The following is a 15,181-nucleotide window of genomic DNA, read 5'->3' on the forward strand; positions in this document are numbered from 1 at the left end:
AAATAAAAAAGGAATAGAATCTCAATACTTTCGATCTTGTCTTTTTTTCCTTATCCTTTGTGTACACTTACTATATATCATTCTCATTTTCTACACTATCCCGGAAGCCATCCTTTTGCCTGCGCTACTGCCATGTGTAGCTCACCATATAACATTCATTAGGATACCAGCAAGCAAAGAGTAAATGAGCAGCTAACATTTGACAATTATACCATCAATCACAAAGCAACTGCACAAGGAAAACAAAATCAAGTGAATCTAAAACAAAAGATCTGCAAACTGATGATGAAAACGATTTCTCGTAGCTCGTTTCAGGATGAACAGCACCAGTATCCCCTAGCTCCATCGCTCACACCATTTGAATCCCCTTGTAAGATGACTGTCTTCCCATTGCTCAACGATGACATCTCGTGCTTCTTCTGCTCTTGAGACAGGAACACCTTCCTACTTAGTATGTGATAAATCTCTTTAACTACAGTTTGAAAGGCTGCTGCGACGTTGGAGGAGTCCAATGCAGAGGTTTCGATGAAGAAGAGGCCTTGGGCCTCAGCTAAGGCCTTGCCCTCTGCGGTGGTAACCTCCCTCACATCCTTGAGATCAGTCTTGTTGCCAACCAGAATGGTCACCACGTTCATGTCGGAGTATGCTGTTTCAGTATTTCAACAAAGCATCAGATGGCTTGCCTTTTGCCATGGCAAAAGACCGTGCTGAAAGGATAAATAAAAGGAAGAAATGTGATAGATATTGATAGCAATATTAAGGTTCCACCCTATGCAAATGGTTCCCAAGTTTGGAACCAGTATCAGGTGTTGGTGACAACCCATCATGGCAAAGCCCAGCAAACATCACTATACCTTGACTGAAACTATGGTTCCTAATGAACTTTTGAAACACAATCCAATAGCTGAAATCAAGCATCAGAAACTTTCTTATAAAAACAAAATGTGCAGTAAACATGGTACTTACTGTGCAGTTCATTGAGCCATCGACCAACGCTATCAAAAGTCTGTCGCCTGCTGATGTCGTAAACCACCAAGGCTCCCACAGCTCCTCGGTAATATGCAGATGTCACAGCTTTGAAGCGCTCCTGGCCTGCGGTGTCCCATATCTGAGCTTTGATTTCCTTCCCATCGATGTTCATCTTTTGGGTTTGGAATTCAACCCCGATAGTGGACTTGGAGTTTGGGTAAAATTCATTTCGAGCAAACCTCGCTAGCAAATTCGATTTTCCAACAGCAGAATCACCAATCATAACAATTTTAAAAAGATAGTCCTGGCTCTGGTCTTCATCTCCATTGTAATCCATCATTCAACTCTTTAGCCAATGGTCCTAGTGCAGCACTAACTAAAATATCATACCTAAGACAAAAGCAATTACCAAAAGGCATGAGAACAAAACTACACAAATCCAAGATGAGACTTCGAAATTTGGTTCAACAATAGAATAGATGAGTTAATCACCTGCTTTTGAAGTCATATCAAAGAGAACAATATGACATGTATATACACACAGCAGTTTATAAGAATCAACAGTTACTTATTATCATTTACAAACTGAATAAAAAAAAGAAAACAGTTTCCAATAAAAGATTACTTCTTAATAAGCCTTCAACTCTCTTTGCCCAAGACTGGTACAATTTTAGTTGTAAATGCTTATGTTATCATAAGATTTTTTTCACTTATCCTCATATGTTATTTTATAATGTTGTATAATGTTTTGCTGTTTTAAATTTTTCATAATTATTTTTTTTTATCAATTTTTATCCCTCAAATCCCATCAAGTAGATCCTACCAATCTTGGCCAATTGTCCCTTGCCGCTCCTCATGTCAATACTGGCAACAATGCAAATAATTCCATTGTATTTGTCAATTGAAGCAGCAAACATTAATTTTTATCTACTTGATATAGTAAATATCTTAACATTATAAAATTTAAGTTTCTAAAATCTATGAGCAAATTAGAGCTCTCCCTGAACATCCAATGGCACTTTAACTAGCCCAGCAACCAATTCTGAGCAGACCCAAGGCCCCAAACACACTTGCAGACAAATGATAACCAACAAGTCTTAGTTCTAAAATATTCCAAACTAAGAAGCTCAAAAGAGCCATGGCCACACTCAGAATTTTCTAAATACCACACTGATGTCCAATGTTGTTGCCCTAATTCCGTAGTGCTTCTTTTGATTCAGTTTTTATTCAGATTTTACGGCACTGATAGACCACAGACCACTTGTATAACCGATACATATGGCTTTATTACAGAATAACTCGCCATGCCCCTGGTGTTTACCCTTTAGAATTGCACATTCAGTTATGCACTTCAAAAAAAGATAACTCACATCTGTGAGGAGTGTGACTGATGGAGGTTATCAACAACAAGAAACCCCCTCCTTGGCAGCTAATCAACGCCTTCAGGGACATATTGACTCCCACAATGAAGTTCAAAAGTATCCAGTTCAAACACACCTTTAGGGAAGCAAATAGTGTTGTCAACTGGGTAGCGAGTTTTGCTAGGACTTCCAAGTGCACCTTTTTGTTGCAAGGAAATTTTCCTTTGATTTTCTTATAATATCTAGTCATCCGATGTGGAGGGAGATACATATGGCTTTATTACAGAATAACTCGCCATGCCCCTGGTGTTTACCCTTTAGAATTGCACATTCAGTTATGCACTTCAAAAAAAGATAACTCACATCTGTGAGGAGTGTGACTGATGGAGGTTATCAACAACAAGAAACCCCCTCCTTGGCAGCTAATCAACGCCTTCAGGGACATATTGACTCCCACAATGAAGTTCAAAAGTATCCAGTTCAAACACACCTTTAGGGAAGCAAATAGTGTTGTCAACTGGGTAGCGAGTTTTGCTAGGACTTCCAAGTGCACCTTTTTGTTGCAAGGAAATTTTCCTTTGATTTTCTTATAATATCTAGTCATCCAATGTGGAGGGAGTTTTATATACCAGATGCTTAAAGCCTTAGTATAGCTTCTTATTTCTTTGGTTAAAAGGAAAACTTACCATATGATTAAAGCCTTAGTATACGTTCTTATTTCTTTGGTTAAAAGAAAAACTTACCAGATGCTTAAAGCCTTAGTATAGCTTCTTATTTCTTTGGTTAAAAGAAAAACTTACAGAGTCATGACACAGTGAAATATAACACTTCAAAGATTGACCAATGGCTTGCTTCACTGTTATTATCTCAAGGTTAAACCTACCAAAGTCCTTGTTCTCCAAAGCCATGGCACACTTTTCTCATCAAACTTTTGGTTATTGCTTGTGACTCATGACACAGTGAAATATAACACTTCAAAGATTGACCAATGGCTTGCTTCGCTGTTATTATCTCAAGGTTAAACCTACCAAAGTCCTTGTTCTCCAAAGCCACAGCACACTGTTCTCAACAAACTTTTGGCTATTGCTTGTGACCCAAAACTTGAATGAACTCTGAAAGAGTACAAATTTCTATTATGAAACCAGTAGGCTTTGGTTTTGATGACTGGTTGTTTCTTTAACATAATATTTGTCTCAAACTTGAGCCTAATCCTTACTTTTTCTAACTTTAGACAACTATGGTAACTGAGACATCATTTAGACATACATAAATGATATAATATTTGACTAGAACAACCAAGTTGCTAGAATCAGCCACTTCCTCCAAGGCTATCCTTGTTTGCTTACAAATGGAACACGCCATTAATATTCAATCAATATCAGTTTGTTCTACAGACTTTGCCAATCCAAGCAGCAGACTTCCATGTTCTTCTTAGTCTGGTAAACCCTAGCTCAATGTAGCTTAATGATACTTCCTATGACTAGATTACAGATATACCTAATCTATCCTATGACATGAATTGCACTTAGTAGCCTATTTATGCATCCTCTGCATCCATTTCCAATCACATTCCATATTCCACCATAAACAGTGATAGTAGATAAAACTTAGCTTTAGTATATTAGTAAATCCAAGCAACTAAGATGAATAATCAATATGTCATAATTAATCAATGGTGTTCTTATCTTACCCCAAAACAAACCAAACATAGTTTGTGTTCTTTTCTACCTGGTTGGTAGAGAACTAGCATAGCCCATAATACCATAACATTGCAAGATTTCATCTAGATCACCATGCTATCAAAATGTAACTTCTAGGTTTGTATGTTTAACTTCCACAAAAACTTCTACTCATCCAAGACAAAGGTTAGCTTTACCAACCTGAAGACATCAACTTATTCAATGTTTCCTTCTATACCGTGGCATGATATACATGATAATCAAGAAACCTCCTTGTATCTCCATCAAGTTGCATTTTGATTATTCCTTCATCCTTCCATTTTCCATATTAGTCTACTGAAGAAGGCACTAACGAAGAGTCAATCAACCTTTGCAGTGACCTATCAATTTTAACTAGATGTCTTTAACAATTCCCCGGACTCAAGCTTTAGAATCAACCCTTGCTTCAACACCGGCATCCACTATCTAATGTTCATGTCCAAGAATCAAAGGGTTGGTGGACTTCTAGATATATATAACACACTCAACACCACTAGAAGATTAATAGTGCACTAGAACTCCACTCTAGCTTTTTCTAAACATAGCCATCCTGTTCGCTTACTGTAGATTCTTATAAAATAGATCATCTGTTGTTAATGGGACCTCCTACATATAGAGCCTCTAATCTAAGAAAAACTATGCTCAAAGGGAATGTTTAATATATGCAGCTTAACTTGTACAAGCAGAGAGAGTGTTTTTTTTTTTTTAAGACCTGAATCATGGTTACTCAAGTCAACCGTAGCATCAAAGCAGACCCTCAAGAGTAATAATTATACATGACTCGATAATCACCTTGAGCAAGTCTGTTCTCAGATTCTCGATAAAAGAAGTATGTTCAACCAAAAATTTTAAATATCCCTCATCTCAAGTAACTCGTAAAGATTCATCAATCGAAAAGATAGAACTAAACTAAACTGGGTAGTAACGCTAACTAACAGGAATTGTGTGAATGCTACATTGGCAAAAATGATGCCATGCTTGGTTCCTTTCAGTTAATAATGGAATTCTAGTGTTGGTCCACCATCACCAGGTTGTGTCAGAAACCTATATCAAGCATAAACTTGGTTCTAGTTTTTGTCAAATCCAATCTATTACAAATTAATACCTTGGGGGTGTTCCTCTCTATCTCAGATCGTGCACTTAGCCGCATTGCAACTATATCAGGATAATGATGATATGTGTACAACGAATCATAGCAAAGTTCATGATCAAAACAGCAAGATTTACTGTGTCTAGGTTACTACATCAAGTAGATTAGCATTCATGATCTTGTGAAATCATCAAGCTAAACACAAAATGCAGAAAGAGAAGCACTGGTGGATTATGTTTACCGGGGGGAAAAAAGTCGATTGCTGCTAGCAACAATAAAAATCCAAATTTTGCGTTTACTTCTGTACATGAAAAACCGAACCTCTCAGATTACCTTCCAGGTCGTAACAGTAGATATATAAAGATCAAATTGAATGTAACAGAAAAAGAACCCCATTCCCCATAACAATGCCGACTTCATTCCAAAATCAAGAATGAATACGACGAGTAGCAAGCTAAAGTTACAGGGAACTAGATATTTCAAGAAATCAAGGAACCGTTGCTAACCGCCTCAAAGATCCAATTTTGTTTAGGAAAAAGATAACGAGAAACCAGATGCAACACAAGAACTCGATCCAACCAGAGCCTGCGGAGTAAATCTGGCAGAGAACTTGAAAGCAAAACGTCAAATATCCCGACGGAACAGAGAAAATGCGTCAAATCTAGCAAAAACCTCAGAGCTGAACTACCTATATCACGCCGAAACAACTCAGATCAAGCAAGGGACCCACGAATTCCATCGCAGGGTCGGCACCGACACCAAAGATCCCTCACCTGGCCACGAAACCCGCACGACGCGCATCTATCCACGCCCAAGGATCGACCTTTACCCTGCCCCTACCAATCCATCGGCCTTCTGGCGACGAGCTTCGGATAGGCTTCCTCTGCTTTCGTCCCTGGCCGGCCCCCGTTTTGGGGGTTTTGGGGGTTCTTTCTTTAAAGAGCAGCAAGGTTGGCGTCCACGGAAGATTCCAGAGAGGGGTAACTGTACCGTAGGTTGAGGGCGGTGAACGGATCTTTACCGCAGGCGTTAAAATCTCGACGAGCGCCGACGGAGGGACGAAGTCCCGATCTCCGCTTCTCGTTTCACCTGCTTTGCTTCGAGGGTAAAACGTTACCACAGTATCTCTCTAACAAAAAAATCAAAATCACAAATATATATATTACTCTTCATTAGTGAAAGGAAAACGTCATTTAATTATTAGAAATTCAAAAAATAAAAAATATATATTTTTATATGTTTAATATACTTCATTAAAACTAAAAATTGAGTTTTTTTATATGAATAATTTTAATTTTCTAAATAGTGTGTCAGAAGAAATATGTAAACAGACCGAGTGGTGCCCAACACGTTTCAGTACTCGAGGGCCACCTCGCCGTTGCCATCCTCCGCCCTCACCATCAGCTGCACTCGCGCTTTCTCTTCCGCTGCTGACTGCTCCTCCCTCTCCTCTCTTTCTTCCTATGCTCTCCGACTGCACCTAACCTCGGATTTCGGCGACGCGTCCGTCCGCTCTACCCGTGCAAGCAGCGGGGCCCCTCCGGTGCTTGCTGCTGGTAGAACTCCTGGTGTACGGGCATGGCGGCGCAATAGTGGACGGGGGCTGCGCGTGCACTGTAGATGGCGGGCACCCGAGCTGGAGACCCAGATGTCCCTGCACAAGCACCAGAGGTGCCACCGCCGCCGCCGCGGTCTGCCGAGACCTGCCCCCTCGTATGAAGAAACCGATATTTCTGACCGCAGAGAAAAGAGGAAGGCATCAGTCCACTACACAGACACAGAGGAACAGAGAGATGTAGAAGAATCACCTGCATCATTCGTCAATTCATCGACTTTCATCAGCTCACTTATCTGTTTTGGAATGGCAACTACTCCATTTCAAGAATCGAAGCATCGAACAAGGCCACATCCCACGGTTTTTACAACTTCTCCTATGTCTCCTTTCCCAGGAAGCGAGCGCAAGCTACAGGCATGGTCGCCATTGTCCTTCTCTTTCTTGACCAACGCACTACCCACTACCATTCCTTTGCTTGGCGTCCAGTGCGAGCTCAGCGCTTGCATCGAAGCCGTGTTGGGCCTCTTTTGAGGGGGTGCCGGCTGTCGAGTGCACGTGTAGTGTGCTACCTGTAAAAGCATCGAGTTCCCATTCTTAATCCTATCACCTTACCGCCACCAGACGACTCACCTTTGAGTGCAGAGTCGAAAGAAGCAAGATCTTAAAAAGGTAAATCGTACGCCTACATAAGTAATTACATAACTAATTACATGTTATCCCGATAATTAATTATGATTAGTATCACAAAATTTATATTTTAAAAAATAATATTGGGATAAGAAAAAATATTTAATCTTAATTCTTATTATATCATTAACTTTATCGATGAAAAAAATCACACTTATAAAAATATATTTTTATTATTTTTAAATTATTAAATTTATATTTACTTCTCCACCTAATCAATTTCTCTTTCTCTCTTCTTTTCGATCTACTTGCCCATCGCTCGTCCACCGCATCCGCTTGACTTGCATTGCACGACCGTTGTAACTCTTGTAATGCTCGCTATCATCACTCCTACACTGCTTGAATGTTTCTACTCTTTATACCGCTCGATTATCGTCTCTCCTGCACTGCTCACTTTATCGCATTAGACCCAACTCGCCCATGTAGGCTGCCCTTGCATAATTAGATGCGTTCACTACTACAATACCTGTGTAGGCTGCCCTTCTGGTTGGAACATTGTGAAAAATTGAAGAAAAGAATATATTATCATATAGCTATCATGTCATGATTATAACGTATAACAAATTGCTAATACAATTGGAATCCATTAAATAAGTTGACGTCATTCCATAGATAAAGTCAACTGAGTGACATGTAAGGAGAAGCAAAAGCAAACAGATGAACCAATGATGATGGAAACCCAATCATCCCTAAATATGAATCCAGACAACCTCCTTGTAACACTTCAAGATTGTTGTCCTCGTGTATAACGAAAAGCTCCCCAACCCTCCATTATCAGAAGCTTCAGAATTGAGCCACCAACCTCCTTCAGTGTCGCAACAAACGCTCGCAATTATGCGGAGGGCAAGCAAGTGCGATAGTTGAGCAGGTGCGATTGGCGAACTAGGTTCGGTGCGACGGTAGCGAGCATTGCAGGTGCAGCGATGGTCGAATGATGTAAGTCGAACAAGTGCGGTGGATAAACGACAAATAAGTAGATCGAAAAGAGAAGAGGAAGATAAATTGATTAGGGCGATACGTGGATACAAATTTAATATTTAAAAAAAATAAAATTATGTTTTTATCATTTTCATTCATGTTTTTTTTGGATATGACAACAAGTATGATTTTTTTTTTTGTCAACAAAATTAACAATGTAAGAAAAATTGAAAATAAATGTTTCACCGTAATTAATATTACTTTTTTAAATATAAAATTTAAGATACTAATCATAATTAACTATAGAAGATAATAGATAATTACTCTATATCCTTCCGTGCGATGTACCGACGTGCTCGTCGGTCAAAATCTGACGTCTGATGTTCCTCCTCACCTCTTAATGTGATATCTTCGTCGGTATTATTTACAGTTTCGTGAGCACAAAATATGTTAAGCACAACTAAACATTATTTGAACCGTTCCACCGTCTCTTTCGAGATCCTAATTGACGCAATCACACTCGAAACCTTCCAAGCAGACATCGTATCGGACATTGTTCTCGTCATTGGGGAGCTGATGGATGCATCGTGTCCATGTTGTTGACTCGTGTCGGGAAAAGACACTAAGTGCATCCCAGAAATGCCTTGCAATCCCAGATTCCAATTCAATCTCACCTCTTCTTCCGTGTATGAATCATGGTCTTTATGAGGAGGAGGAGGATTCGCTCAGTCTCCTCCCGTTGATCGACTCCAGAATCCACTGTTCAGGTTCCAAACTCGGCGCAGCGGCCGCCACAAGCTAAGCCGCCGCCTCTTCCCTGCTCAAATGACCGACCCAACGGCCATGAGCTACGTCAACCGGAAACCTCACTTCGTCTTGGTTCCTCTCCTTGTCCAAGGCCACATGATCCCCGTGATCGACCTGGCTCGTCTTCTCGCGCTCCAAGCGGTGGCCGTCCGCGTCGTGACCACACCCGGCAACACTTCCCGGTTCAAGGTCATGATCGATCGTGCGAACGCGGCCGGCCTGCTGATTCAATTTGGTGAGCTCCGGTTCCCTTGTGCCGAAGTTGGGTTGTCGGAGGGCTGCCAGAACTACGACGTCATCCCGTCATGGGAGCTCGTCAAGAACTTCTATGAGGCGTTGAGCATGCTGCGAGAGCCATTGTTGTTCCACCTCCGTCAGCAGTGCCCGAAGCCAAGTTGCGTCATCTCCGACGCATGTTGTCCGTGAACGAGTGAGGTCGCTCGCGAACTGCGCGTGCCTCGGTTTGTATACCACGCGCCCTCCTGCTTCTTCCTCTTGTGCACTCGTAACGTGAGCAAGCACAAGTCCGGTTACCATTTAGCCGACACATTCGAGCCCTTCCTCGTACCCGACTTGCCTCACAAGGTGGAGGTGGTGAGAGCCCAATCTATGAGTTTCTTCGACTATCCAGGATGGGAGAAGCTCCGCGACGAGGTGGCGGAGGCTGAATCCACGGCCGATGAGTTGGTGATGAACAGATTTCGCGAACTGGAGGCCGCCTTCATCGACAGCTACCAGAAGGCGCTCGAGAAGAAGGTTTGGGCTACAGGACCAGTCTGCCTCTCCAACAAGGAGACCAGCGACAAGGTCGCAGGAGGGAGCAAGACGAACGTCGACGAGAACTACATTAGGAAACTGGCTCGACGCCAAGGAGACGGGGTCCGTTATCTACGTTAGCTTCGGAAGCATCGGGAGCCACAGCTCTTCTCGTCTGATCGAGATAGGACTTGGCCTGGAGGCGTCGAAGAGCCACAGCTCAAGACCAACATGTCCAGTCCTCATATTGCCGATGATTCGGAAGGTCTGATCACCCGGGAGGATGTGGAGAAGGCGGTCACGTAGCGGCTGGATGGAGGAGCGGAAGAAGAAGAGAGGAGGATGAGGGCCAAGAATCCGGGGGAGAAGGCCAAGAAGGCTCGTCGTCAGAAGACTTGACGCTCATGAGCCGACATGCTCTGGAGCTTGCAAACGATGCTTCCGACGCACAGAAGCTTCAGTTCTCTCTCTGAAATAAGAATTATGTGATACTCGAAGGGAGGATGACATTCGAAGCATACCTCCTCAAATAAAACAATTTTGAACTCCAATAATTCACTTGATTACTTTATACTTTGTTGATATCTACAGGTTGATGAGATTATCTCATCTATGTCTATCTAGTATTATTAAGGCTCCACCCAGTTATCTAATTAGATTATCTACAATTCAATCTTATGTATGAGATTTAAAAGTCTTTAAAAGCTCTCCAAAAGACGATGTCAAAGTGTAAACCACAGTTTGGTTTAATCTGAATCGCTTATAAACCTATGAGCAATTTCATACAACACCCAAGCAAATGCCAATGTTTCTTTACTAACTAATTGAGTGTGCCTACTGTGGTCTGTGGTTGCAGTAAGGATGCTCCGAGAGGAGCTGCAGCTACTTCAGGAGCCTGGTTCTTATGTCGGTGAGGTGGTGAAGGTTATGGGGAAATCAAAGGTCTTAGTCAAGGTAAATTATGTAGCTTATTTGCCCTTTTTTCTTCTTGGATTTACCACCTAACACCTATTTTTCTCATGAGAAACAGAGATTTCCTTGATTCTATTTATGATCTTTCTGCATTTTTCACCCTCAAAATTTGTTTGCATCTATTTGGAACTTTTTTGACATCTTAGCTAATTGCTACTCATTACTGAATTGAAAATTGTTAAAAGTAATGAACAAACTTTGGCTATAATTAACATGGTTTACAGGCTTGATTCAGCATCATTCAAGCAGAGAAAGATATGAAAAAATTACGATTATACTCGGGAAGATGAATCATAGGTATGTATTGGACTTCTCTATATTTCTATTGATTATACTCAGGAAGATAAAGCATGTAGGCTGGAGGTGATTTGTGATCTTGGTAGAATATTTCAGATTTAAAAATATTCATAATTTTTTGTTTCTTTTCAATATTCTTAGTTTCGTTTCAGAAGTAACAATCTGAGTCTTGGTAATGAAAGTTATTTGTAAGATTCTTCTGAGCGAATCAATATGTAATATGTATTCATTCGTCAAAATTTTGTAAATAAATTTCATTAACTGAATATGTATTACTATTACCATATCATTACTAAAGTCCAAATTGTTACTTCTGAATAAAATGTAGACATTTCTAAAAACCTCTAGACCAAGCTCCATAAGTATTTTTCAATCTAAAATTTCTATCAAAGTCATGGATCATCAATGGCTTATATATTTTATAACAATAGAAAATGCCCATGATATAACTAAGATTGATCAACCTGAATATGATCTTAATCTTCCAATACATACCCGGGATGAAATCTGATTTCCGATCTGAAGATACTCTGCGAATGTAGTCCTGTTTTCTAGCAGAAATATGACTTGCTCATACATTTGAAGGGTAAAATAAAACTTACATAAAGTTAAAAAAAAAAAATATATATTTCTTTTTATATTAGTTCTTTTTAAGATTCATAATTCCACTTATGTTGATAAGTAAAAGGGATTATGGGTATTGCACTATGAATCTTGAAATGGAGGTAGCACACGAGGAGCAGGTTCTATGATAAGTACAACCCTTCAATTCTGTTTATGTGCCCTTCAGCAATTTTGATTCAGTTTAAATGCTGAATATCATTACTCAAAGATGCAAGAAAAGTGTGATTTTTAAAATTTTCTACTTTTCTAGGAAAGGAAACTATAATATAAGTTGTTCTAGATTGCTAAGACAAGGAATTAGATGTAGTCAATATATTGATAGCCCATAATTTCATCCTGTAGTTCCTCAATCTTTTTAGGTCTTTGGATATCTAAATGTTTTACTTAACATATAAGCAGAAATTTTTTAACTATATATACTCGATATTAGAAGTGTTCTCTCTATGTATATGGTTTCTGCATTTATTTGAAAGCAAAGCACTTGACAGAACTACAATATGGCAGTGTCCTAATATTTCAATATTAAATATATGATTATCACTTTTGATAATTTTCCTTTAGTTTTGGAGCTGAGCAAGTCATGGCTTCTATCATCATATATTTGTACAGGCTATAACCTCAGTTCAGATTAATAGTTTTAGATGGTGCACAATAGAATCATAGATTGGGATCTATGATCTATAACTAGGTTTTTGAAGATGCATCTTGTAAAGAAAAGAAAACTTGTGAGGAGCATGTGCCACTTTCTGTGTAGACAGAGCACATACATGTCTCAAAACCATATGATAACAGATGTAGATAAGTGCTTCCTTTGGGCTCCATGTCTACGTTCTGTATCAGAGTGTGGATTCACAAAGGCATCCAGCTACTATTGTGTACTAAGGCAACAGTCATGACCAATAGAAGTTTTTATCGATTAGTATCGCCAACTATGGAGTTTTTTAGATTTTGCTTTTTGATGTCTTTTCTTTTCTCTTAATATTTCTTTCTCTTGGAAGGAATGAGGTTCAATAGTATCGTCTAATACCAGAAAACTTGAACATGACTTAAAAATGCTTCATAGAAAATTACTTTTATGATTGTACACTGTATCTTATCCTAATAGATCATAGATTGATTTATTATTCTGAGATGGGAAGTTCTATACATAGATAGTAATTCTCTACAATTTTTGTGATTATCTAAATGATCATCCTGGACAAGGCAAACCTGTTAATCAAGATGCTGCATTCTTTCATTACTAAAATGAATTAGCACTTGCAATCTAGGAGGGTGGAACTTTATACCTCCAACACTATGGCTTTATGTATCCTTTGTTAAATTTAAAGAGACCATGATAGGAAAAATCAATTAGCTTTGGTCCCCTATTTGGTAATTTGAACTGTGCTAATGCAAATACTTTTCCTGAAGGGAACATGCTCCGTCAATTATTTTCATGGATGAAATAGACAGTATTGGATCTACTAGAATGGAATCTGGCACCGGAAATGGTGACAGTGAAGTGCAAAGAACGATGCTTGAGCTTCTTAACCAGCTTGATGGCCTTGAAGCATCAAATAAAATAAAAGTATGTTGATATCTAGCTTGTGATTTAGCTTCATTGGTATTATACAAAAGTCAGTTTCTTGGTATATTGTTTAGTAGTGTGCTAAACGAAGTCGATTGTTTTATCCAAGGTCTGCTATACCGAAGTGTACCGCCCGGTACGGGCGGTGCGTACCGGTCCAACAGGTTACCGGTACGCGGACCGCCCGGTACCATTACGGTGTTACATTATTATACCGTAGCACTGCTACGGTATAAAAAATATAAAATTACTCGATACATTAGGGTATACCGCTCGGTACACCGGTATCGTACCGTACCGAGCCCGGGTCGAAACACCGGTACGATACGGTAAGGCAAACCTTGGAATTCCCTAATTCCAACGAAGAGGTAACTGTTAGAATAGTCAACGGCCATGTATTATTATTCTTTAACAAATAATATCAACCTCCAATTGTATTTCGGTCCCGCTTTGATATCTTGAAAATTCACTCAAGGAAGATGAACTTGATGCGTGGAATAGATCTCAAAAAATTGCAGAAAAAATGAACGGAGCATCTGGAGCAGAGCTTAAGGTATCTGTTTATGGTTGGATCCTTTCTTCCCTCTTCCTCCACTATTTGCTTCATGATTGCAGTTATTTTTTTGCTTGGCAATCCTTTAAACAGTAGTAAGCATGCCATTCTACATGGTGCTGCCAACTTTTTTTCTTTCTATCATCATCAGTTTTAGGTAGGCACCTTTTCTTAGTTGTATACTCATGCAGTTTCTTGTGCTCAAGATTTAGAATGCCAAGTTATGCTCTGAATAGCATTTTACTTGCATGTTTTGCTGCTTTATTCTCAGGCTGTGTGCACAGAAGCTGGGATGTTTGCACTCCGGGAAAGGAGAGTTCATGTAACTCAAGAGGATTTCGAGATGGCAGTTGCTAAAGTCATGAAGAAAGAGACCGAGAAGAACATGTCCCTTGGGAAACTGTGGAAGTAGATCACTTCATTTTGTCTCCGCTTGTTGTTTGTCAAAGAAAATCACTGCAACCAACCTACAGTATCTATACCAACTGTGAAACTTGCTTGGTCAAGTGTTGCCTACTGAAGAATTCCTTCAAATGCTGTATCAACTGCACCTCCATGCTACAGATCAGAGGGCAGCTTATCACTGGCGATGATAGACGGTCAGATTTACAGTTTTTTAGTACGAGTGTCTAGTTGAGATTTGATATAGGATTGGAGAACGGTTAAGATGAGACAGCTAAAGCAAAGCATGGTTGAATAAGAATTGTTGAGGATCCCAATTTCGAACGAAGACACCAAAGACGTTATGATTCGAGTGATGAGACCAAGGTCTGTCGTATCGAAGTGTATCGCTCGTATCGGGCGGTACGTATCGGTCCGACATATTACCGGTACGCGGATCGCTCGGTATCGCTATAGTGCTACAGTATTATACTGTAGCATTGTTACAGTATGAAAAAATAAAAAATTATTTGGTACATCGGTACCGTACCGTACCGAGCCCAGGTCGAAACATCGATATGGTACGGTACAACGAATCTTGGATGAGACTATAATGTTACTTGTGGATTGGGTTTTGAATAGTACACTTTTGAACTATATCCGGTAACCACTCTAAATTCAATCATCATCATGTAAAATGTTTGATGTTTATTACTATCACGATCACTTTCTTTCATTAGACAATTTAGCTAGAAGAATACCTCTTTTACCTTTTCACAATGAAATTGCCTTTTTTTCTTGGTTTGTATTATGAAGCATTTTTCCTCTCAAATTTCGATTTGCTTGTGAGAAATGACTTGTTTTTTATTTTAATTACAGAGCATTTGTTTCCTCAAAATCTGATATTTCTTCCAAAAACTACCGTT

The 15,181-nt window shown here is 39.7% G+C and overlaps 2 protein-coding genes across 5 annotated transcripts; one reads left to right on the top strand and one right to left on the bottom strand.

Annotated features, from left to right (window-relative positions):
• Window positions 1–164: 164 nt before the first annotated feature.
• On the bottom strand, window positions 165–6,250 carry LOC135583751 (ras-related protein RABA5a-like). 4 transcript variants are annotated; one of them, XM_065096589.1, is made up of 4 exons: window positions 5,912–6,246; window positions 5,380–5,439; window positions 967–1,359; window positions 165–646 (listed from the first exon to the last, which is right to left on the bottom strand). In XM_065096589.1, the coding sequence occupies exons 3-4, from the start codon at window positions 1,307–1,309 to the stop codon at window positions 312–314; spliced, it is 678 nt and encodes a 225-aa protein (XP_064952661.1). In that variant the 5' UTR covers window positions 1,310–1,359; window positions 5,380–5,439; window positions 5,912–6,246; the 3' UTR covers window positions 165–311. The 4 variants fall into 4 exon arrangements, with proteins under 4 accessions (XP_064952661.1, XP_064952662.1, XP_064952664.1 ...); XM_065096590.1 differs by having other exon boundaries at window positions 5,827–6,246; XM_065096592.1 differs by lacking the exon at window positions 5,380–5,439 and having other exon boundaries at window positions 5,912–6,250.
• A 2,891-nt stretch (window positions 6,251–9,141) lies between these two features.
• On the top strand, window positions 9,142–14,286 carry LOC135586954 (UDP-glycosyltransferase 73C2-like). The gene is made up of 4 exons (XM_065094503.1): window positions 9,142–9,520; window positions 9,647–9,997; window positions 10,718–10,815; window positions 14,146–14,286. The coding sequence occupies exons 1-4, from the start codon at window positions 9,142–9,144 to the stop codon at window positions 14,284–14,286; spliced, it is 969 nt and encodes a 322-aa protein (XP_064950575.1).
• Window positions 14,287–15,181: the final 895 nt, after the last annotated feature.

The sequence above is a fragment of the Musa acuminata genome, chromosome BXJ2-2 (genome assembly GCF_036884655.1).
Source record: "Musa acuminata AAA Group cultivar baxijiao chromosome BXJ2-2, Cavendish_Baxijiao_AAA, whole genome shotgun sequence".
Classification (NCBI taxonomy): domain Eukaryota; kingdom Viridiplantae; phylum Streptophyta; class Magnoliopsida; order Zingiberales; family Musaceae; genus Musa; species Musa acuminata.